Source organism: Muscardinus avellanarius (genome assembly GCF_963383645.1).
Source record: "Muscardinus avellanarius genome assembly, chromosome: 10".
Taxonomy (NCBI): Eukaryota; Metazoa; Chordata; class Mammalia; order Rodentia; family Gliridae; genus Muscardinus; species Muscardinus avellanarius.
Genome location: NC_137796.1, coordinates 53,383,095 through 53,407,608, shown reverse-complemented (window position 1 = coordinate 53,407,608; position 24,514 = coordinate 53,383,095). Strand labels below are relative to the sequence as shown.

At 53.1% G+C, this 24,514-nt stretch overlaps 1 protein-coding gene across 1 annotated transcript; it reads left to right on the top strand.

The window, feature by feature from the left end:
* Window positions 1-1,622: 1,622 nt before the first annotated feature.
* MAP3K10 (mitogen-activated protein kinase kinase kinase 10) lies at window positions 1,623-24,080 on the top strand (the record flags this gene model as incomplete). The annotated part of the gene is made up of 10 exons (XM_080704665.1): window positions 1,623-2,304; window positions 9,417-9,597; window positions 14,612-14,760; window positions 15,183-15,358; window positions 16,145-16,391; window positions 19,409-19,525; window positions 21,789-21,951; window positions 22,041-22,153; window positions 22,418-23,092; window positions 23,758-24,080. The coding sequence occupies 10 exons, from the start codon at window positions 1,623-1,625 to the stop codon at window positions 24,078-24,080; spliced, it is 2,826 nt and encodes a 941-aa protein (XP_080560791.1).
* Between the last annotated feature and the right edge of the window lie 434 nt (window positions 24,081-24,514).

The window sequence follows — 24,514 nt, the reverse complement described above, 5'->3', positions numbered from 1 at the left end:
TTCAATCTCCAGTACCAGAAAAAATAAACCAGGCAAAAATAAACATAAACCAGGCAAAGTGGTGCATGCTTGTAATCCTAGTACTTAGGAGGCTGAGACAAGAGGATCACAGGTTGGAAGGCAGCCTCAGCAACTCAGGGAAGCTGTCAACAACTTAATGAGGCCCAGTTTCTTCCCTTCCTTTCTTCCTTCCTTCCTTCCTTTCTTTTTGCAGGTCTGGGGATGGAACCCAAGGACATTCGACCTCCAAGCTATACCCCCAGCCCTATTTTTTATTCTTTATTTTGAAACAGGATCTCACTATATTGCAGAGAGCCTCATTAAGTAGCTGAGACTGTCCGCCAACCGGAATCCTCCAGTCTCAGCCTCCCAAAAGCTGGGATTACAAGAGTGCGCCACCATACCGGGATGCCTTGTTTCTATATTAAGAAACTCGGAGGAAGAATGCCGGTGGGCTCAATCCCAAGTAACTGCCCCCTAAATATGTACATATATTTCTAGTATCACCAGAATAACAACAAAAAGATGGCATGAAAATACTTGACATAAAAATAAAAGTCATGGTGGTGGTGCTAGTTAATCTTTAAAGCTGCCTTTGATTTTTGCTTTGCCATTTATGGTTTTGTAACCTTGGATGAATGGCTCTACTTCTCTGAGTCACCTGTAAAATGGGGCTCTTGGTAAAGATTTAATGATACCATGTACTCAAAATAAGATGCATATAGCCCCTCTCCGTCCCCAACCTATACGGAGAGGAGGGGATGCTGGAGAACACGAGTCCTGACTGCCCAGGCCAGGGAAGCCCGTCGGGGGGACAAGCAGCCTAGACTGTGGTGTCCCCAGGGTTCAGATCGCCCCCAAGCCAGCGCCGCCTGCCGCAGCGGGGACCCGAGCCGGCCACACCTCCCGGCGCGCAGCTCGGGCCGGGCGGAGGGGACGGCCACACGGGCCCCCTGCGGGCGGCGGGCGGCCGGTCGGGTCCCTGCGCCGAGGGCACCCAAGCCCGCGGGGCCCTAGGCTGGCCGCGCTCTCCGGCGGGACTACAACTCCCAGGCGGCTCCGCGCGGCCTGACGTCACTCCCGCTCCGCCGCGGCCGCGGGCAGCGGCGCGGGCGGGGGCAGGGCAGGGGCTGTGGCCGAGCGGAGCCGGCGCCGAGGATGGGGGCCGCCCGCCCGCCCCGCGCGTGAGGAGGCCGAGGGGCGCGCCACCCCCGGGGGGCCGCCCGGGCCCGCCGCCCCGCCCGCCGTGGCCGAGGATGCGGAGCCGGGGGCCGCCGGTGGAGCTGCGCGGGCTGAGAGGCGCGAGGAGGGGCGGCCGCCTGCTGCCCTCGCCCTCGGCCCCCGGGGCCCCCGCCGGCCCTCCCGGCGCCCTGACGGCGGCGCGGCGCCGGTGAACCCGCCGCCCCCCTCCCAGCCGCTCCTGGACCACCGAACCGGAGGGAACAGCCCTGCCCTTGTAAAGGGGCCTCTCTTGCTCCCGCGGGGCCCCTCCGCAGCCATGGCCCCCAGGAGCCCCCCGGGGGCCGCAGGGACTGCCCCCCACCCGGGCCTCCGGGGCCCGCCCTGTGCACCCCGCGGGCAGCCGGTGTGAAGCGGCCCCCGCAGCCCCCGGCCCCTCCCCCATGGAGGAGGAGGAGGGGGCGGCGGCCAAGGAGTGGGGCTCAAGCCCCGCGGGGCCCGTCTGGACCGCAGTGTTCGACTACGAGGCGGTGGGCGACGAGGAGCTGACCCTGCGGAGGGGCGACCGCGTCCAGGTGCTTTCCCAGGACTGTGCGGTTTCTGGCGATGAGGGCTGGTGGACCGGGCAGCTGCCCAGCGGCCGTGTGGGCGTCTTCCCCAGCAACTACGTGGCCCCGGCCGCACCCGCCGCGCCCGCCGGCCTCCAGCTGCCCCAGGAGATCCCCTTCCACGAGTTGCAGCTGGAGGAGATCATCGGCGTGGGGGGCTTTGGCAAAGTCTATCGGGCCCTGTGGCGCGGCCAGGAGGTAGCGGTCAAGGCCGCCCGGCTGGATCCAGAGCGGGACCCGGCAGTGACAGCAGAGCAGGTGCGCCAGGAGGCCCGGCTCTTTGGAGCCCTACAGCACCCCAACATCATTGCCCTAAGGGGCGCCTGCCTGAGCCCCCCACACCTCTGCCTGGTGATGGAGTATGCTCGTGGAGGCGCACTGAGCAGGTTGCTGGCAGGTCGCCGGGTGCCCCCTCATGTACTGGTCAACTGGGCTGTGCAGGTGGCCCGGGGCATGAACTACCTACACAATGATGCCCCGGTGCCCATCATCCACCGGGACCTCAAGTCCATCAACAGTAAGTGGTGTCCTCTCCCCAAAACCCTTCTGCAGAACCCTGCAGGCCAGCCTAGGTAGTGGGGAATAAACCGGGTGAGGGGCACCAGATGGCACTGTGCTTGGGGCAAGAAGGGGCAGCAGTATACTTTCAGGGCCAGGTGAGGCCGGTCTTGCCACTATTAGGGGAAGAAAAAGAGGCTCAGAAAGGTTGAAAGACCGTACTGCCTCCCAGGCTACAGAGTCACAATAGCTCAATAAATATGTAACCCCGAACCCTGTGACAGGCCCTGTGTTCCCTCCGTGGTCAGGTAAGTTGCAGGACCTGCCCTCATGCTGCTCACCATCCTGTCATGATACCAGAGTCCACCTGGCAGAGACAGAGACCCGGGCGGGTGGAGTCCAATTTTCTTCACCCTGGCCCTATTGGCATTTGTGTCCTGTCATTGCTATGGGCGGCCGCTCCATGCATTTTAGGATGTTTAGCACCATTCTTGGCCTCAACCAACTGGATGCCATTTGCATTCCCCACCCCCTTCTCCAGTTTAGACAACCCAAAATGCCTCTGAATTCACCATATGTCACCTGGGGTGCAAAATCATCCCCAGTTGAGAACCATTTCCTGGAGTCCTAGGTCTCTGAAGAAAACTGGTTATGTAAAAGCTTTTGGGTTTCTTAGCCCATCACAGCTTCTCCAGAGTTGTTTGGTTAGTGGAATCAATAATGGGGAGCTGGGTATGGTGGTGCACACTTGTAATCCCAGCATTCGAGACCGGAGGATCGCGGTTTGCGGACAGCCTCAGCTACTCAGTGAGGCCCTCCGCAACGCAGTGAGACCCGGTTTCAAAATAAAGAATAAAAAATAGGGCAGGGGGTGTAGCTCGGAGGTCGAATGCCCCTGGAGTCCATCCGCAGACCTGCAAAAAAATTTTTTTAATATATATATAAATTATATATATATATGTATATATATATATATAATTACAGGCATTATATATAATTACATATAATTATATATAAAATTTATATATAGAATTATTTCATATATATATGGGCCAGCTCTAGGTAGTGCATACCTGTAATCCCAGTACTTGGGAGGCTGAGACAAGAGGATTGAGGGTTCAAAGCCAGCCTCAGCAATTTAGTGAGACCCGCTCAACTTAGTGGGACTCTGTTTCCAAATAAAAATTGGACTAGGGCTTAGCTTGAAGGTCTAGGGGTTAGCTTGAAGGTAGAATGTCTCTGGGTTCAATCTCCAGAACCACAATAAAATAAAATAAAAAAGGGCTGGAATTTTAGCTCAGAAATAGAATGCCCCTGTGTTCAGTCCCTAATACAAAAATTAAAATGGGGTTGGAGGTGTCGCTTAGAGATAGAACACTCCTGGGTTCAATTCCCCAACACCAATAATTATAATAAAAACAATAGCAATAAAGGAGCCAGGTCGAAGGGAAGGTCCCTGGGACTTAACATCTACATCAAGAAGCATCCTGTGGCTTCAGCAAATATCGAGTACCTTTTATTTGCTAGGAGCCCAAGGAACAGAGACAACCATGGCTTCTACTCTGACAGTATTAATAAATTACATATTTCATTCATTCATTTATTAATTCATTCCACAGATCTGGAGTGTTGTGGGCTAGGCTTATCCTAGGGAGGGGGCAAGGGGCTGAATTCTACCTAGTTTTCCCATTTATGAGGGTGTGTGTATGTGTGTGTGTTACTGGGGATTGAACCCAGGGGCATTCTAACTCTAATTTACTCTTTTACCTCTTTTTTTTTTTTTTTTTTTTTTTTTTTTTTTTTTTTTTTTGGCGGTACTGGGGCCAGAACCCAGGGCCATTTTAGCTCCGAGCTACACCCCAGTTCCATTTTTTTTTTAATCTTTTTAATTTTGGAACAGGGTCTCACTGAGTTGCAAAGGGCCTCGCTAAGTAGCTGAGGCTGTCCGTGAACTGAAACAGAAGCCTGTTAAGTTACCATGCCCTGGCCTCCAATCTGCGATCTTCCTGTCTCAGCCTCCCAAGTACTGGGGTTACAGGCGTGCACCACCACACCTGGCTCTTTCTGTGTTTCTAGTCGTGTCTCCATTCTTTCCTTGGTGTTACAAGGCCAGGTTGTGTGCTTAGCAAAAAGTATCTGTAGCCAGATACCCAGTGTTCTCTGCCCTCACATGGTACTTGCCCTCAACCCTCCCATCTCATCTGTTCCTGACTCCTGTGGTCCTACATCTTCAAATTAGTTTGAATCCATCCTGCTGCTTTTACATTTGTTGCCATTCCCCTGCCAACTACAGCTGTGAGCCCCTAGAACAGAGGGGCTGAGTCATCCTGGCCTCCCCAGCCCGACATTCACACAATCAACAGATAGCTGTGAGTACCCATAACATGCCCCAGCCATGCAGGTGGCCCCTCCCTCAGTGCGGCTCCACCCCAGCTCCTCTGCAGCAGCGGAAGAATGACGGCAGGACCACTGGCATGCTCCGCTTGAAGGCTGGCTCTTGGTCCTTCCCTACCCTGCCGACTGACCGCGGACGCTCCCAGGTGTTTTTGTAACCATTGCAACCCTACAAAAGGGTGGAGTTCTTAAGGCCAGGGCTTCCTCCTGGGACGATGGGACTGCTCCATGCCTGAGACGGAGGACACAGGGCCTCCAGGACGTGGCTTCCCAGCCCCCTTCCCCAGGGAGCTCCTCGTCCAGTGTCATTTGCTCATTGGCTCAATAATTCTTAAGCACCAGGAGTGGTGGCACATGCTGGTAATCCCAGTACCTGGGAGGCTGAGATAAGAGGATTGAAGGTTTGTGGACAGCCTCACCTATTTAGTGAGGCCCTCTGTAACTGAGACCCTGTTTAAAAAAAAAAAAAAGCAGAGTATGGTGGTGCACACCTGTAATCCCAGTACTTAGAAGGCTGAGACAGGAGAACTATAGGCTTGAGGACAGCCTCAGCAAGTAGTGAGACTTTTGTCAGCCTAGCACTACTCTTTCAAAATAAAAATAAAATAGGGGGTGTAGCTCAGAGGTAAAATGCCCCTGGGTTCAATACCCAGTGCCAGCCAGGCGTGGTGGCGCACGCTTGTAATCCCAGCATTCGGGAGGCTGAGACCAGAGGATCGCGGTTCACGGACAGCCTCAGCTACTTAGTGAGGGCCTCTGCAACTCAGTGAGACCCGGTTTCAAAATAAAGGATAAAAAAATAGGGCAGGAGGTGTAGCTCAGAGGTTGAATGCCCCTGGGTTCCACCCCCAGACCCGCCAAAAAAAAAATTAAAAAAAAAAACAATACCCAGTGCCACAAACAAATAAGTAAATAAATAAATAAATAAATAAATCTGGAGGTGTAGCCAAAAGATAGAATGCCCCTGGGTTCAGTCCCCAGCACCACAAATAATATCTCTTCTTACTGTATACGAGGCACAGTCCTCAACTCTGGGATTCTAGGAATAAACAAGATTTGCTCCTCCAATATGGAATTTATATTCTTGTAATTGAGAACAGATGATAGATAGGTGATAAACACATAGGTGAATGGGTAGATGGATAGATACCAAAACTTCAGAGAGTGCCAGGTGCTTTTGGAAATAGGTCAGATTAAGGGTGAAGCAGAAGGAGCTCTTTAGTTCAGGCAGTGAGGGAAGGCAACATTTGTTTGGTTTTCCTGTGGTGCTGGGGACTGACCCAGGGGTGCGCTACCTCTGAGCTACACCCTCAGCCACATTTTATTGTTCATATATATATTTTGTGTGTGTGGTTCTGGGGATTGAACCCAGAGGTATTCTACCTCCAAGTTACACCCCCTGCCCTGTTTTTTTTTTTTTTATTCTTTATTCTAAAACAGGGTCTTATTAAGTTGCAGAGGGCCTCAGTAAGTATCTGAGACTGGCTGCAAAACTGTGATCCTCCTGTCTCAGCCTCCCGAGTACTGGGATTACCATTGTGCACCACAACGCTCAGCTTTTTTTTATTTTTTATTTTTTGAAACAAGTCTCACTAAATTACGGAAGCTGGCCTCAAACCTCCTGTAATCCTCCTCTCTCAGACTTCCACTAGGATTACAGGTGTGCACCACCACGCCCAGCTGGAAGGCAACATTTGAGCTAAGGCTTGAACCAAAAAAAGCTGGGGAAGGGGGCATCAGAGCAAATGTCCTGAGGTGGGCATGAGCATGTCTCAGGAGAAACAAGACCAGCGCTGCAGCAGGAGCTGAGGCAGAGGTGTAAAGAGAGATCAGAATGGCAGGCAGAGACCAGGTCACACAGGATGAGGGCCTTGGCCATTATTTTATGAAGCTGAAACTAGCAGCGGCTCACGCTCAGACATAATTTTTTTTTTTTCATGGTACTGGGGATAGAACCCAGGGGCATTTTACATCTGAGCTACACCCCCAGCCTTATTTTTTTATTCTTTATTTTGAAACAGGGTCTCACTAAGTTGCAAAGGGCCTCACTAAGTAGCTAAGGCTGGCTGCAAACCTGTGATCCTTCCTGTCTCAGCCTCAGCCTCCCAAGTACTGGGATTACAAGCATGGGCCACCATGCTGGGCTGCCAGCCCTATTTTTTATCCTTTATTTTGAAACAGGGTCTCACTGAGTTGCAGAGGGCCTCACTAAGTGGCTGAGGCTGGCCAGGAACTGAGGTCCTCCTATATCATCTCTCTAGTATTGGGATTAAAGTGTGAGCCACCACACTCAATTTCTTCCATGACTTTTTTTTTTTTTTTTTTTTTTGGTGGTACTGGGGGTGGAACCCAGAGGCTTTCTACCTCTGGGATATACTCCCAGACCCATTTTATATTTTATTTAGAAACAGGGTCTCACTAAGTTGCTGAGAGCCTCACTAAGTAGCTGAGGCTGGCTTCGAACCTGCGCGATCCTCCTGTCTCAGCCTCCCAAGCGCGGGGATTACAAGCGTGCACCACCACGCCCGGCTTCTTCCATGGCTTTAAAGAACGGACAGAATGCTAACTGTGATGTTGGCAATCTGCTGATCTCTCTAACCCTCAGTTCCTTCATCTGCCAAATGGGCACAAGGAATGGAATTGCCTCATTGTCATTGTTATGGCCGAGGAAGTAGCTGGGGATGGTAAAAGATAAAGGTAGAAAAACAAGAAACAACTTTGGTGAAATTGCATGCCAATGATGATAGCTAACACTTTTACTGTTTCAGACAATAAATCTCTACTGTATCCCTGGAAGGTAAATTCTCTTACCATCCTCACTTACCAGAGGAGAGACCTTGGTATTAAGAAGATGAAATAAATTATACAAGGTTAGGCAGTTAATAAATGGCAGAGCCGAGACTCAAACCCAGGCAACACACCGCACTGTTTGACAGAGCAGTAAAACACGGCAGTGAAATCATTGGGCTCTAGTGACAGGACTAGTTCCAGTCTCTCTCCTGCCTTTTCTAGCCATGTGCTTTTGGCCAGATGACTTCTGAACCTCAGTTTACTAGCAAATGTGTGTGTGTGTGTGTGTGTGTGTGTGTGTGTGTGTGTGTGTGTGTTACTGGGGATTGAACTCAGTGGCATTTACCTCTGAGCTATACCTCCAGACCATCTATTTATTTATTTATTGCTGTACTAAGGATTGAACCCAGGGGCATTCTTCCTTTGAACCACAGCCCTATTTTTTACTCATTATTTTATTTGTTTATTTATTTATTGGTGGTACTGGGGATGGAGCCCAGAGGCCTTCTACCTCCGGGCTACACTCCCACACCTATTTTATATTTTTATTTGGAAAGAGGGTCTCTTAAGCCAGTGCGGCTGGCTTCGAACCTGCGTGATCCTCCTGTCGCAGCCTCCCAAGCGCAGGGATTATAAGCGTGCGCCACCACGCCCGGCTTTTACTCATTATTTTAAAACAGGATCTCCCTATGTTGCTGAGGCTGGGCACAAACCTGCAATCCTCCTGTCTCAGCCTCCCAAATACTGGGATTACAAATATGCGCCACCACACCCAGCTTAATTTTTTGTTTTGAAACAGAGTCTCACTAGGTGGTTGAGAGTCTCACTATGTTGCTAAGCCTGGTCTCAAACCTGAGATCCTCCTGCCTGCCTCCTAACTACTGAGATTACAGGTGTGTGCTTCCATGCCTGGCTGAGTCAGTCCTTAAGAAATACATAGTCAGCTGGGCGTGGTGGCGCACACTTGTAATCCCCGCACTTGGGAGGCAGAGACTGGAGCATCACAGATTCAAAGCCAGCCTCGCTGGCTTAAAGTGACCCTTTTTCCAAATAAATAATAATAATAATAATAATAATAATAATAATAATAATAATAATGATAATAAAAGGTCTGGGAGTATAGCCCGGAGGAAGGGTTTCCAGGAACCCCAGTACCACCGGGAAAAGAAAAAAAAAAAGAAGTATTTAGACCAGTACAAATGCTAGCTAGGACTATTCTTGTTAGTAATAACTCGAGGCAGCAGGTCAGCTAGAATTACTATGTTGGAGGGAGTGTCAGTCAGATTTTTGTTAGGATGATGCTGCATAATAAACCATTCCAAGTCAGTGCCTTATTACTGCCCATGTACGTACCAGCTGGAGGGTACGGTCACGTAGCCGGGCTCAGCTGGAGAACCTTTGCTCCAAGTAGCTCTCATCTTTCTCAGACCAGCAGGCTGGCTGAGGCCCGTTTTCATAGTGATGGCAAAGCTCTGTAGGGCCAACACACACAAGGTCTCTTACGGCCTACGTGGGAAGTAGCACCCTATCACACCTGCCTCATTCTTGGCCAGAGCAAGTCATGTGACCATCCCAAAGAATGGGAAAGCGCACTCTTCCTTGTCAGTGGGAAGCGCTACATTGTCACATGGCAAAGAGTGTGGCCACAGAAAGGGGTGGCGTTGGGACCCTGACAGCAGGAGACTATGGGTGACGGGGCAGACCAGACAGAAGGAAAACCACATTCCTCCCTCTGCTCATGGATTGCTGTGTCCGCTTCTGGGCTGGTTGGAGGCCAAGGCCTGGGCTTTGGGCCCAAGCTGCATGAAGGGACAGCAAGGAGTCCAGGCTGGAGGAGCTGCACAGGACAAGCTGCTCCACGTAGCGAGGGAGAGAGCGTTGGCAGAGGGCCAGGGCAAGCGCTGTGGCCCACAGGTCTGGGTGACCCACCTTTCTTCCTACCCCCAGTCCTTATCCTGGAGGCTATCGAGAACCATAACCTCGCAGACACGGTGCTCAAGATCACAGACTTCGGCCTCGCCCGCGAGTGGCACAAGACCACCAAGATGAGTGCCGCCGGTACCTACGCCTGGATGGCCCCGGAGGTTATCCGACTCTCCCTCTTCTCCAAAAGCAGCGATGTCTGGAGGTGCTCAGAGATGGGGCTACGCGCCCCCGGGGAAGTGGGCTTGGGGGTGAGGGCCCTGTGGGAGGGCAGGCCCCAAGCAGTTACCTGAGTCGGCAACTGAGGTGGCCACTGCAGAGTGTCTTGAACTAGAGTAGAAACTTAAAAAGATAAGATCTGGGACCCCGTCAGCACTGAACAGCCCTTGGACACAGCCAGTACTCGCCCCACAGCCAAGGAAGAAACATTCAGCCAGCCATGTGGGGTTCTAGGACACAGCGCTGAGCAGAATAGGGTTCCTACCCTCAAGGAGACTCATTTAAAAAGTAGGCAAGAAGCTAGGCGTGGTGGCATGCACCTCTAATTCTCAGCACTCGGGAGGCAGAGACAGGAGGATCACAGGTTTAAGGACAGCCTCCGAAAGTAGTGAAACTTGCCAGGTCTGGTGGCACAAGCTTGTAATCCCAGTACTTGGGAGACTGAGACAGGAGGATCACGTCTTGCAGACAGCCTCAGCTACTTAATGAGGCCCTCGCTGCAACACAGTGAGACCCTGTTTCAAAATAAAGAATAAAAAATAGGGCTCGGGGTGTAGCTCAGAGGTACAATTCCCCTGGGTTCCATCCCTAATACCGCCAAAAAAAGAAAAGAAAAGAAAAAAGAAAGTAGTGAGGCTCACATCAATCTAGCAAGACTCTGTTTCAAAATAAAAATAATTGGGAGACTGAGATAGGAGGATCACGCAGGTTCGAAGCCAGCCTCAGCTACTTAGGTTCTCAGCAACTTAGTGAGACCCTGTTTCAAAATAAAATATAAAATAGGTTTGGGAGTGTAGCCCAAAAGTAGAAAGTCCCCGGGTTCCATCCCCAGTACAATAAATAAATAAATAAATAAATAATAAAAATAGGGCTAGGGGTGTAGCTCAGAGGTAGAATGCCTCCAGGCTCAATCTTCAGTACCAAAAAAGAAAAAAAAGCAAGAAATAAAAAGAATAAAAGCTGTTTTAAGTTAAGAAAATTGTAAAAAAAAAAAAAAAAAGCAGGCATGGTGGCACACACCTGTAATGGTAGTACTTGGGAGGCTGAGACATGATCTCAGGTTTGTAGCCGGCATTAGCAACTTTAGTGAAATCCTGTTTCAAATTTTAAAAAAGAGCTGGGGTATAGCTCAGAAGTAGAAAGCCTGTGGGTGGGGCTGGGGTGTAGCTCCGAGATACAGTGCCCTTGCATTCAACCCCCAGTACCACACACACACACACACACACACACACACACACAGCCACCCACGTAAAGTGTGGGTATCACAGCAGAGGCTCTAAGGTGAGAAAGAACAGTGGCTTGTTCCAGAGATAGGCCGGAGCCTGTGAGGCTGGGCTCCGGAGAGCTGCAGGCTGGGTAAGTGACCACCCCAGGTTTTCTGCTAAGGCAGTAGGAAGCCATTAGGGAAGGCATTACGGATGACCAGACCTGGTTTAGCATTTTAAGAGTGCCCCTGGTGTGGAGTGGAGAGTGGATGCTGGGGACAGGAGTGGTGGATGGAGGCTTGAGAGGAGGCTGCTTCTGTGGGCCGTGGGAGTTGGCGGTGGCGGTAGACGCTTTTCATCCCAGGCCTTCTCCTTGATTGGAGCCAAACCCAGGGCTCCCCGCTGACTGTCCCATCAGTCCCCAGTTGAGACTGCAGATTGTCCAAGCAGCAAACGAGTGGGTTTGGGGAAAAGACAAAAAATCTGAGAAGCCTTGGAAGCTCTCCCCAGAGCAGCCCCTGGAGAAGTTTCAGCTGGCTTTGTATCTATCAGGTAGTCATTTGTCACAGCCAGCATCTATTTCAGCTGCTAGGCAGAGAAACTCCCAAATAAGACTAAGACTAAGGGTTTTGTTCTCGGTAACCCAGGATGTGGTGCCCCAGTGCTAAGGGTCTGGGTGCCTCCTATGTTGGGTCCTTCAGTATGGTGGTGATGACATGGGGCAAGATGTTTCTTCCATGTGTGGTACTCTCCTATACTTTTTAGAAACTAAATATCCATGGCTCCCAGCCAGTAAACAGCACTCCTCAGCCACTGTTACAATCAGAGCATCTTTACATGTACCAGGGACATGGCAGAGTGGGGAGCATACCATCTCCAGTTTTTTTGTTTGTTTGTTTGGTTGGTTTATGATACTAGAGATTGAACCCAGGGACATTCTACCTCTGAGCTACACCCCCAGCCCTATTTTTTTTTAATTCTTTGTTTTGAAACAAGATTCTACCAAGCTTCAGAGGGCCTCACTTAAGTAGCTGAGGCTGGCCCCAAGCCTGTGATCCTCCTGCCTCAGCCTCCCAAATACTGGGATTACAAGTGTGTGCCACCTCACCCGGCTTATCCAATTATTTTTCTATACTTTGGGTGATCTCCATCCCAAATTCATGACCCAAAACCGCTGCTTGAGCTTCAGATTTTATGTCCACATTCAACCAGTAGGAAGAAGAAAAGAGAAAGGGCACCCCTTCTCCTTAAGGACCCTTTGTGGAAGCTAGCTGCTCACCACACCCTCCTCCACCCCGCCGTCTAGATCCATAGTCTCAGGGGCCTCTTTAGCTGCAAAGGAGAATGGTAAATTACTTGAGGCAGCTAATTCCCAGCTCTAATTCCCCTTGCTGTCACTAAGGGAGAAGGGGGGCTGTCAGCCACATGGGCAGCAGTTACGTCCATCCTGTTCTAGTTCCTAAAGTGCCCAGCACACAGTAGGTGCTTAATAATATGTCAAATGAATGCTTGAGTGGATATTGGGAGGGAACAAGACCTACTCTGTGTTAGAAACTGCACAAAATGGCAGTCGGGATGCTCAGTGTGCTGGGAAGGTGGGCGTGCAGGGCTGCAGGCACTGCACACTCTCAGGGCACTGTGGTGGGCGTCAGGCAGAGCCACTCCAAGTGTGGCTCGACCCCTTACCAGCTGTGCGACCTTGGGCAAGCAGCTCAACCTCTCTGAACCTGTGCCTGCTCACAGGATAAAATAGGGGTCATACTAGTGCCTTCTGCCTTACAGGGCTGTTGCCAGGACTGCCGAGAGTGCTTAGCACAGTGCCTGGCCTGGAATAAGTGTTTTATAAGTGTAAGATAGCGTTGCCTTGTTTTCAGAGGTAAGTGCCGCGGCTTCCGTGGGCGCACAGAGGAGGGCCTGCCACCTGGCTTCGCAGGCTGTGATCAAGGACATCTCCCCAGCAGCAGGCACCTGAGTTGACACCTGAGGAACACATGGGGCCACAGAAGGAAGAATGCTCTGACAAAGGAATGGCACCTACGGAGGCCGGGGAGGAAGAACAGCCTCACCCAACTGTTGAGAGTGGCTAAAAGATGAAGCTGGTGTTGGACTGGGGTCTGAGTGTTTATAAGTGAGGCTGCAGAGGTCATCAAAGATCAGGCTAAATGAGAGGAGTCGAGTTCAGGGCCAGCCTCAGCAACCTAAAATACCCTGCCTCAAAATTTAAAATGAAAATTCAGCTGGGTACTTGGGAGGCTGAGACAGAGGATTCCATATTCAAGGACAGCCTTGGCAAGTAGTGAGACTTGTCAACCTAGTAAGACACTTCTTCAAAAATTAGAATAAAAAATAGGGCTAGGGGTGCAGCTCAGAGGTAGAATGCCTCTGGGTTCAATCCCTAGTACCGTACACACTTTTTTTTTTTTTTTTTTTTTGGTACTGGGGATTGAACTCAGAGACATTCTACCTCTGAGTTCTTACTCCCAGCCCTTTTTATTTTTATTTTGAGACAGGGTCTTGCAAAGTTGCTGAGGACCTCACTAAGTTGCTGAGGCTAGTCTCAAACTTGTAATCCTCCTATCTCAGCCTTCCATGTACTGGGATACATGGTGACTCAGTGATAGAGCTCTTGGTTAGCATAACTGAGGCCCTGGGTTTAATTCCCAGTACTACACAAAAGCAAAAAAACCTTGAACTCGAGATGTAGCTCAGTGGTTGCATCCTTGCCTTGAATACATAAGGCCTTGGATTCAATCCCTTGTAACACACACACACACACACACACACACACACACACACACTCACACACACACGCACGCCAACATATTAGATACTTTGTGAGCCCAGCATGGGGTGCGTGCCTATAATCCCAGTATTTGGTAGACTGAGACAGGTGGACCTCAAATTTGAGGCCAGCCTCAGCAATTTAGCAAGACTTTTGGCAATTTAGAGGCATGTTTTAAAAAATTGGGGGGCATGGGGATTGAACCCAAGAGACATTCTACCTCTGAGCTACACCCCAGCTGTTTTTATTTTATTTGTTTGTTTTGAAACAAGGTTGTGCTATGTTTTGTTTTGAAAAAGGTTGTGCTAGGTTGCTGAGTCTTGCTACTTGCTGAGGCAGTCTTCAAACCTGCAATCCTCCTATCTTGGTTTCCGAGTTACTGGGATTACAGGTGTGCACCACCACACCTGGCTTCAGAGGTGTCAGAGGCGTTTGTTTGTTTGTATGTTTGTTTTTCAGTACTAGGGATGGAACCCAGGTACATTCTACCTCTGAGCTACCCTCACAGCCCTACTTTTTTAAATTTTGAAACAAGGTCTCACTGAGTTGCAAGGGGCCTCACTAAGTAGCTGAGGCTGTCCACGAACTTCGATCCTCCTGTCTCAGCCTCCCAAATGCTGGGATTACAAGTGTGCACTACCATGCCTGGCTTAGAATGTTAAGAATTAAAAAATAAAGGGTTGAAGGTATAGCTCAGAAATAAAAATAACCCCGGGTTCGATATCCAATAGCAAGAAGAAAAAAAAAAAAAAAGGATGGATTTGCCTCCTGGGTACAGTGACCTGCTGAAGTCACTGTCCAGGCAGGGAGAGCGGTAGGGTGAGGGGAGACAACAGAGAGCCAGCCCCATCCCATCCCTTTGAGAACAGGCCCACAGAGGTTGCCGGGTTCTATGGCCTCGCCTGCTGGGCTGGATGTGGGGTGAGGGAGGCCTCCCATGGGGCAGGGGCAGGCTGGGGTGTAGGTGAGGATTGGGGGGCTGCAGCATCACCCTCCCTCTCCCCTACCTGCAGCTTCGGGGTGCTGCTCTGGGAGCTGCTGACGGGTGAGGTCCCCTACCGTGAAATCGACGCCTTGGCCGTGGCATACGGTGTGGCTATGAACAAGCTGACGCTGCCCATCCCCTCCACGTGCCCCGAGCCCTTTGCCCGCCTCCTGGAGGGTGAGCCAGGGCCCTGTGGAGAGGGTAGGCTCAGCTCGGGGTGGCAGGGGCCCGTGGGCCCAGTCCTCCTTTCACACCCATCCGTGCCAGTGTGCCCAGGAGTGAGGCAGAAGGCTCTGGAACACTGGGCTATGGACAGTTCCCTGCACAGCCACCGGGGGCGCCCCAGACCCTCCTCCTGGCCAGACCCAGATCTCTGGCGGCCTCCTGACAGGACTCTCAGCCTGGGGTTCCCGGGGCCCCTGGCGCCCTCCCAGCCTCGGCTTCACCAATGACATGCTGCCAGAGCCTGGCTTTGAGCCCTTCCCTTTAGCTCAATGGCAGCTGTTTGTCCACAGTCCCCACGCCCCTTCCTCTGAGCACACTGCCCCCAGAGTGACTGCTGACCCCACCCACCACTGTCCTCTCCCCTCCCACCCCAGAGTGCTGGGACCCGGACCCACACGGGCGGCCAGACTTCGGCAGCATCTTGAAGCGGCTGGAAGTCATCGAACAGTCGGCCCTGTTCCAGATGCCGCTGGAGTCCTTCCACTCGCTGCAGGAAGACTGGAAGCTGGAGATTCAGCACATGTTCGACGACTTGCGGACCAAGGAGAAGGTGCAGCCGGGGGCGGGCGGGCGCCTCCCAGCTCAGAACCCCTCCCCTGAGCCCCAGCCTTTGGGTCCATGCAGGGTCTTTTTGCATATTAAGGAAAGACAGCCTCCTGTTGGTGGATTAATAAGAAAAGACACCCTGTACTGAAGTTCTTACAGGTGATACTGCATGGCGCTTGGGATTGGCTTTAAAGTTAGCAAAAATGAGAGGGGGAGAAGAGAGAAAGGGGACCTGAGGTTTGCAAAATCGATAAAGTCGAGGTTGAGCGATGGCTACAGGGAAGGCGTGCTATTTTCTGCATTTTTAATGTCTGAATTGTCCAAGTCGAAGGCTTTATTTTTTTTTTTTTTTTTTTTTTTTTTTTTTTTTTTTTTTGGTGGTACTGGGGTTCCTGGAAGCCCTTCTACCTCCGGGATACACTCCCACGGGCTACACTCCCAGACCTATTTTATATTTTTTATTTGGAAACAGGGTCTCTTAAGCCAGCGCGGCTGGCTCCGAACCAGCGCGATCCTCCTGTCTCCGCCTCCCAAGCGCGGGGATTACAAGCGTGCGCCACCACGCCCGGCTTAGTCGAAGGCTTTAAAAAGAGAGGAGGAAAAGGTTAGAGAGAGAGAGAGAGAGGGGGGAAGAAAAGGACAGCCACCCCTTCCTGTGGGCTAACGCAATCGCCTGCAGCCCAGCTTGGCTAGCGAAGTGTGAGCTGGAGTGTGAGCCCGCGTGCTGGGGTCCTGTGCGGCACCCCCCCTCCCCGCAGGGGCTAAGCTCCCGGCCTCGGCCTCCCCGCAGGAGCTGCGCAGCCGCGAGGAGGAGCTGCTGCGTGCCGCGCAGGAGCAGCGCTTCCAGGAGGAGCAGCTGCGGCGGCGGGAGCAGGAGCTGGCAGAGCGTGAAATGGACATCGTGGAGCGGGAGCTGCACCTGCTCATGTGCCAGCTGAGCCAGGAGAAACCCCGGGTCCGCAGACGCAAGGGCAACTTCAAGCGCAGCCGCCTGCTCAAGCTGCGGGAAGGCGGCAGCCACATCAGCCTGCCCTCAGGTACTACCCGGCCCCTGCGGGCCGCGTGAGGCTGCCAGAGCAGCCCAGCCAGGCTTTAGCTCTTCCGTTTTGTGTGTGTGGTAATAGAGATTGAACTCGGGCATTCTACCTCCGCACTACACCCCAGCCCTATTTTGTATTTTGATTTTTGAAACAGGGTCTTCTTGCAGAAGAAGGATGCACCTGCCTGTGATCCTCCTGTCTCAGCCTCCCACGTACTGAGATTACAACCATGTGCACCACGCCCAGCTCTCTCTCTCTTTTTTTTTTTTTCCTTGTCTTCCCCTATTCATTCTCAGCTGCCACAATCAGACAGGGAGAAAGCGCTAGGATGCTTTTTCTTGCATCTGTGTTAGTATCTCTTTTATTTTATTTTTGCCATACTAGGAAGCTAGGCAAGTGCCCTACCACTGAGCTACACCTCAGCCCCCTTTAAAGATGTTTTACTGTTAAATATGCCACATTTAGAAAATGAACCCCCCCAAAAAAAACCCTGCAGGGCTTAATGAGGTATCTTGCCACTCTCCATGAAAGCAGAGGCCCTCACAGGGAGCCCAGGGCCTTTCCTTATGCCTCCACCTCAGAGGAGGCCCTGTCCTGATCTTTAGGACAGTCACCTCAGCCAGGCGTGGTGGCGCACGCTTGTAGCTCGGAATCCCAGCATTTGGGAGGCTGAGACTGGAGGACCACGGTTCGCCGACAGCCTCGTCTACTTAGTGAGACCCTGTCTCAAAGAATAAAAGATAGGGCAGGGGGTGTAGCTCGAAGGTCGAATGACCCTGGGTTCCATCCCCAGACCCACAAAAAAAGAAAAGAAAAAAAAAAAAGGACAGTCACCTCTATAGTGTTTTTGTTTTTCAGTACTGGGGATTGAACCCAATGGCATTCTACCTCCAAGCTACATCCCTGGCCCTATTTTTTATTCTTTATTTTGGTATGAGGTCTTACTAAGTTGCAGAGGGCCTCACTAAGTAGCTGAGGCTGGCCGCGAACCTGTGATCCTCCGGTCTCAGCCTCCCAAATGCTGGGATTACAAGCCCCGCCTTGTAGTTTTCTACATAGTCCTATCTCGTAACATTTTTTTAGTATTTTTTGTTTTCTTTCTTGACTGGAAATTGAATTCAGGTGCACTGTATCACAGAGCTACACCCCCGGCCCATTTTATTTTTTGTTTTTAAACAGGGACTCACTCAGTTGCTCAGTATCCTGCCAAACTGCTGAAGCTGGCCTCGAGCCCGGCATCTTTCTGTCTCAGCCTCCCAACTACTGGGATTGCATGCATGCGCCATCATTCCCAGTTGGAAACTTTTTTACTTTGATTGAGAGTTCATAAAACGAGAGTTTGAGAATCTAGATTTGCACATAAGGTTGTTCAAAGCATACTTCTGTTTCCCATAACCAAATTAAGTATCTTTTTAAAATTTTTTTAATTAAGCCAGGTGTGGTAGCTCATGCTTATAATCCTAGTACTTGGGGGGCTGATACAGGAGGATTGCAGGTTTGTGGCCAGCCTCGCCAGTAGTGAGATTCTTGTCAACCTAGTGAAACTCTGTTTCAAAAAAAAAAGCCGGGCGTGGTGGTGCACGCTTGTAATCCCTGCGCTTGGGAGGCGGAGACGGGAGGATCATGAAGGTTTGAAGCCAGCCTTGCTGGCTTGAGAGACCCTGTTTCCAAATAAAAAAGTATAAAAATAGGTCTGGGAGTGTAGCCCGGAGGTAGAAGGGTTTCCACGAACCCCAGTACCACCAAAAAAATAAAAAATGGCCTGGTGTGCTGGCACATACTTGTAATCCCAGCATTCGGGTGGCTGAGAGAGGAGGATCATGGTTCCCGGACAGCCTCACCTACTTAGTGAGACCCTCTGCAACTTAGTGAGACCTTGTTTCAAAATAAAGAATAAAAAATAGGGCAAGGGGTGTAGCTTGGAAGTCGAATACCCCTGGGTTCCATCCCCAGACCTGCAAAAATTAAATTAAGTTTAATTTAATTTTAAAAAATAGCCAGATATGGTGGTGCTGCTTGTAATCCCCGTGCTTGGGAGGCTGAGACAGGAAGATCACGTGGGTTCAAAGCTAGCCTCAGCTACTTAGTGAGGCTCTCAGCAACTTAGCAGGACCCTATTTCTGAATAAAATATAAAATAGTTCTGGGAGTGTAGCCTGGAGGTAGAAGGCCCCTGAGTTCCATCCCTAGTAACACACACACACACACACACACACACACACACACACACACACACAGAGCCAGGCATGGTGGCACACCCTTGGAATCCCAGTACTTTGGAGGCTGAGACAGGAAGATCGCAAGTTTGTGGCCAGCCTCAGTTACTTACTGAGAACCTCCACAACTTAGTGAAACCCTGTTTCAAAATAAGAAATAAATGCTAGGGCTGAGAGCTGGGCATGGTGCCGCACACTAGTAATCCCAGCATTCAGGAGACTAAGACAGGAGGATCGCGGTTCACGGACAGCCTCAGCTACTTAGTGAGGCCCTCTGCAACTCAGTGAGACCCTCTTTCAAAAGAAAAAAGAAAAAAATAGGGCTGGGGGCATAGCTCAGAGGTAGAACGCCCCTGGGTTCCATCCCCACTACCGTAAAAAAGGGCTGGGAGTGTAACTTGAAGGTAGACTGCCCCTAGATTCAATCCCCAGTATCACACACACAACATTTTTTAAAATTAATTACAACTAGATAAGTAAAGATTAAACTCAAGTGCTCCTTTGCCACATATAGTTGATGGCTACCATCTCTCGGTCCTTTGCTCTTGGTTCTTAGTCTAGTAGTTATTACCCCCAAATATGCTAATTAAGGGAGAGCCCCAAATTTTGCATTTCCAAAAGGCTTCCAGCTGGTGTTTATGCTGTAGTCTGGCTGGGGACCACACTTTGAGAACCACTGTGTTAAGGAATGACCAATGTGGTGTGCCCCTGCTCTCATTCCTGTCATAATTCGACAGTGAAAACTTCCCAGTGGTTACTGTGGAACCGCTTGCTTAGAAATGTCTATCCCTTTTTGCAGGCTTTGAGCATAAGATCACAGTCCAGGCCTCTCCCACCCTGGACAAGCGGAAAGGATCCGATGGGGCCAGCCCCCCCGCCAGCCCCAGCATCATCCCAAGGCTGAGGGCTATTCGCTGTGAGTATCTCTAAGGTCCTGACCAATCCTTCAGTCAGTCAACAAACACCTCTGAGCATATACTTGGTACCAGGGTCAGCGGGGAACAAGACAGGCAAGATCCTTTGCAATTAAGCAAGATCATTTTTGTTAGTGGCTAGCAACAGAAATAAAAGAGAAGACTTTGGAGTTAGAGGTATAGCTCAGTGATAGACCCTGTGCCTAGCATGTGTGAAGGCTTGAGTTCAATCCCCAGCGAGCACGCGCGCGCGCGCACACACACACACACACACAAGCAAAAGAGAGAGAGAGAGAGATTCGGGTTCTCCAGAGGTAGAGTCAGTAAGCCATACAGTGTTATATAGAAAGGGTGTCCATGAGGGATTGACTCACAGGACCATGGAGCCGGGAAGTCAACCAGCTGCTACTGAGAGCTGGAACCCAGGAAACCAGCGCCATGTTCCCAGTCCAAGTCCAAAGGCCTAGGAACTGGAGGTGCTGCTGCCCTGGGGCAGAGAAGGTGCATGTCCCAGCTTCCTCTGCCTTGTCCTGTTCAGCCTGCTGATCCCCACCCACATTGGGGAGGGCACCCTTCCTTACTGTCTCCCCATTCATATGCTAGTATTTTCCATAAACACCCTCACACATACCCAGAAGTAATATTTTAGCAGCTATCGGGCATCCCTTACCTCAGTCAAGTTGACACAGCTAGCCTTAGAGAAGGATTGCTATCTTACCCCGGAAGGCCTGCCGAGGAGGGGAGGTTTGACCTGGGTAAGGAGTGAGACATGCCCAGATCTGAGGGAACAGGGCCCTCTCGGAGGGGACAGCAAAGGCAGAAGGCTGGGAACAAGCATGGCACGCTCGGCAGCCTTGAAGGGCGGCTTGTTTGAAGCCAGGTGCAGTGTCCCACACCATAATTCCAGTAATGCGGAAGGCTGAGGCAGGGGAATTGTGAGTTCAAGCGGCAGGAGCAGTTTAGGGCGACCCTGTCTCAGAATAAAAAGGGCTGGGGTGTAGCTCAGTGGTAGAGGAGTCCAGCACACAGAAGAGGAGGGGAGGAGGGAGAGGAGGGGAGGAGAGGAGAGAGAGGATGGGAGGAGGGAAAGGAGGGGAGGAGGAAGAGGAGGGGAGGAGGGAGAGGAGGGGAGGAGAGAGAGGAGGGGAGGAGAGAGAGGAGAGAGAGGATGGGAGGAGGGAAAGGAGGGGAGGAGGAAGAGGAGGGGAGGAGGGAGAGGAGGGGAGGAGGGAGAGGGGAGGAGCAGGTCGTGACCACTGACTTGGCAGGAGGAGGCAGCTGGGGGGAGCATAGGCTGAGTAGTCGAGGTTCCCAGGGGCCAGACCAAGCAAGGCCTGGAGAGCCAGGGCAAGGAATTTGTTGTTTTCCTCCATGCTGGAACTGAACCCAGGGCCTCACACACGCTAAACACACACTCTACCACTGAGCTATGCTGTCAGCCTCTTGGCTTTTTGTAGTTGTTGTGTGTGTGGTACTGGGGATTGAACCCAGGAGCATTCTGCCTCTGAGGGCTATACTCCCACATATTTTTATTTTATTTTTTGTTTTGAAACAGGGTCTGGCTACATTGCTGAGGCTGTCCGTGAATCTATGATACTTCTCACTCAGCCTCCCAATACTGGGATTACAGGCGTGCACCACCAAGCCTGGTTGGGTTTATTTGTGTATTTATTCTGGTACTGAGGATTGAACCCAGGGGCGTTCTACCTCTGAGCTATAACCCCAGTCTTATTTTTAATTTATTTTTAATTTTTTTGAAACAGGGTCTTGCTAAGTTGCTGCAGCTGGCCTTAAACCTGTGACCTGTCTTAGCCTCCCAAGTACTAGGATTACAGGAGTGTGCCGCCCAGTGGGGTTTTACTTTAGACCTAATCAGGACGGCCCTAGAGGGCTGGGAGCAAGGCAGTAATGTGATCAAACTTGCCTTTTCCCTCTGGCTGTGAGAGGAATAAAGTCAGGGAGGCCAGGGCATGGCAGGGAGGGGCGATGGCTGGGTAGGGCTTGGAGTATGAGGAAGGGACTTTCGGGGCTGCTCTCACGCTCTCCCCAGCCTGCCGTCACAGCCCCTGCTCAGACACCTGTGCTGTGTGGGTCAGGGGTCACTGTGGCAGGCCCAGCCACACCAGCCAACAGCACAGCCAGGCCTCTTCAGAGTGCTGCAGGAGCAGAGGAGAGCGTGTCCCTCGCCCTGGGAATGATCCATGGAAGGCTCAGGGTGAGGACACACTCCAGGACCCTGTAACCATACGGCTTTTCTTGACCCAGTGACTCCTGTGGACTGTGGTGGTGGCGGCAGCAGCGGTGGCAGTGGGACATGGGGTCGCAGTGGCCCCCCAAAGAAGGAAGAACTGGTTGGGGGCAAGAAGAAGGGCCGGACGTGGGGGCCCAGCTCCACTCTGCAGAAGGAACGGGTTGGAGGAGAGGAGAGGTACTGGGGCTGGATGCCCACCTGCCCTGTGCCACCCCAGCCCCAGGGCGGCCCCAGGGCTGACCCAGCCGACCCTGTGCTTCCTGCAGGCTCAAGACCCTGGGGGAAGGAAGCAAGCAATGGTCATCAAGCGCCCCCAACCTAGGCAAGTCTCCCAAACACACCCCCATCGCCCCCGGCTTCGCCAGCCTCAACGAGATGGGTAAGAGCGCGGGGGTGCTTCTGGAAGGGAGGACAGGGCGACGAGCTGGCCAGAGGAGCACAGCCCAAGGAAAGGGGCGTGCGGCCCCAGGGTGGGCAGTGGGTCCTGGGGCTGGGGTCAGCCCAGGCTGAGGAGGACCCCACCCTGAGCCTTTGGGGTCAGAGGGTTCGGGTTCGGAGAGAGGCTGGTGGGGTCTGGGTTTGGATTGGGGGAGCCCTTGGGGCGCGGTGAGTGACGCCCGCCCTCGCCGGTGTCTGGTTGCAGAGGAGTTCGCCGAGGCAGACGGGGGCGGCAGCGTGCCCCCCTCCCCGTACAGCACCCCGTCCTACCTCACCGTGCCGCTGCCGGCCGAGCACTCCCCGGGCGCGGGCTCCTGGGAGCCGGCGCCCCCCGCGCCCCCCGCGCGGCCCGGGCACGGCGCGCGGCGGCGCTGCGACCTGGCGCTGCTGGGCTGCGCCTCGCTGCTGGGCGCCGTGGGCCTGGGCGCCGACGTGGCCGAGGCGCGCGCGGCCGACGGCGAGGAGCAGCGGCGCTGGCTCGACGGCCTCTTCTTCCCCCGCGCCGGCCGCTTCCCCCGCGGCCTCAGCCCGCCCGGGCGCCCCCCGGGCCGCCGCGACGACGCGGGTCCCGGCCCCGGCCTGCCGCCCTCCGCCACCCTCGTGTCGCTCTCGTCCGCGTCCGACTGCAACTCCACGCGCTCGCTGCTGCGCTCCGACAGCGACGAGGCGCCGCCCGCGCCGCCCTCCCCGCCCGCGCCCTCCCCCAGCACCAACCCGCTGGTGGATCTGGAGCTGGAGAGCTTCAAGAAGGACCCCCGCCAGTCGCTCACGCCCACCCACGTCACGGCCGCGCGCGCCGTGAGCCGTGGACACCGGAGGACGCCGTCGGACGGGGCGCTGGGGCAGCGGGGGCCGCCCGAGTCCGGCGGCCACGGACCGGGTGAGTGAGGACCCAGACCCCACGTTGAGACCCCAGGCGGCAGCCTCCTGCGTGGGAGAGGGCGCCTCCTCCCCCTGCCCCTCGCCGCCCGAGGCATTTGGGTTGGGGTAGCGGATAAGGGAAGAACTAGGTGGCAGACTAATGCCTCCTGGGCCAGGCCAGTGACCTTAACTGCTAATGGCTGTAAGGAGAACTACCCTCTCTGCAGAGGGGGTAGGGGACAGGCCTCAAGTGCCTCTCCCAGGCACTGTGCAGCCTGCTTCCTGACAGCTGCTGCCTTTTAATCCTTTCCTGGGGAGTGAGGTGCTGTTTGGATTCCCATTTGGAAACAGTCATACCAAAGGCCTCCCAAGATCTGTCTACCTGAACCCTGCCGGAGTTAGAGGGACAGGGCTTTAGCTAGGGGGCTCCTAAGAAGCCACCTCTCAAGGGCTAAGGCACACGCCTAGAATGCAGTTCACATGCTGAGCTGTGTGCAGGAGGGTGGGTCTCGCAGCAAGGTCCCAGCCCTGCAGGGCTGTGGCCCACGGTAATACACCAGAAAGTGGGCCCAGCATTTGAAGATTTTTCAAGAAAAGCCAGAAATTCCACTGTTGATGTAAAAGTTTCTGGCTTTGAAATACCCCTCCCCTCCCCATTTACCTCATCTGATCCTCTCTCCCCAGGCCCTCGAGACCCCCTGGACTTCCCCCGCCTGCCTGACCCCCAGGCCCTGTTCCCTACCCGCCGCCGGCCCCCTGAGTTCCCTGGCCGTCCCACCACCCTGACCTTCGCCCCAAGACCCCGGCCGGCTGCCAGCCGCCCCCGCCTGGACCCCTGGAAACTGGTCTCCTTCGGCCGGACACTCACCATCTCGCCTCCCAGCAGGCCTGACACTCCAGAGAGCCCTGAGCCTCCCACGACGCAGCCTACGCTGCTGGACATGGACATGGAGGGGCAGAGCCAGGACAACACGGTGCCCCTTTGTGGGGCCCATGGCTCCCACTGAGGCCTGCCCACCACCGCCCGCCTGGGCAGCCATGAATGTAGCGTCCCAGGCCCCGCCCCAGCCTGCCATGCCCAAAGGTGGGGGAGGCCCTGGGCAGGATACTCACTATTTATTGGGGAGGGGGGGAGGGGGGACACTTAATTTATTCCTTTGGACCCCAGGGGGTGGAGCCCTGTGCCCACCTGCAGGGGGGGTGGGCAAGGATACTCAGGGACAGGGCATCATGGGGGATTGGCACAAATGCAGCATTAAAGGTAACCCCTGCCCCCCTCTGGCTTGGCTCTGTGTCTTTCCCAGCCCAGTCCCTCATGCTGGCTCATCCCCAGAGGGACACCCCCACACACCACACTCCCTCCCTGGGCTTCTAAAGCCAAGGATGGGATCCAGGGCCCTGTCTCCTCCCGGTCCCCACAAGAACCACACACCACGAGCTT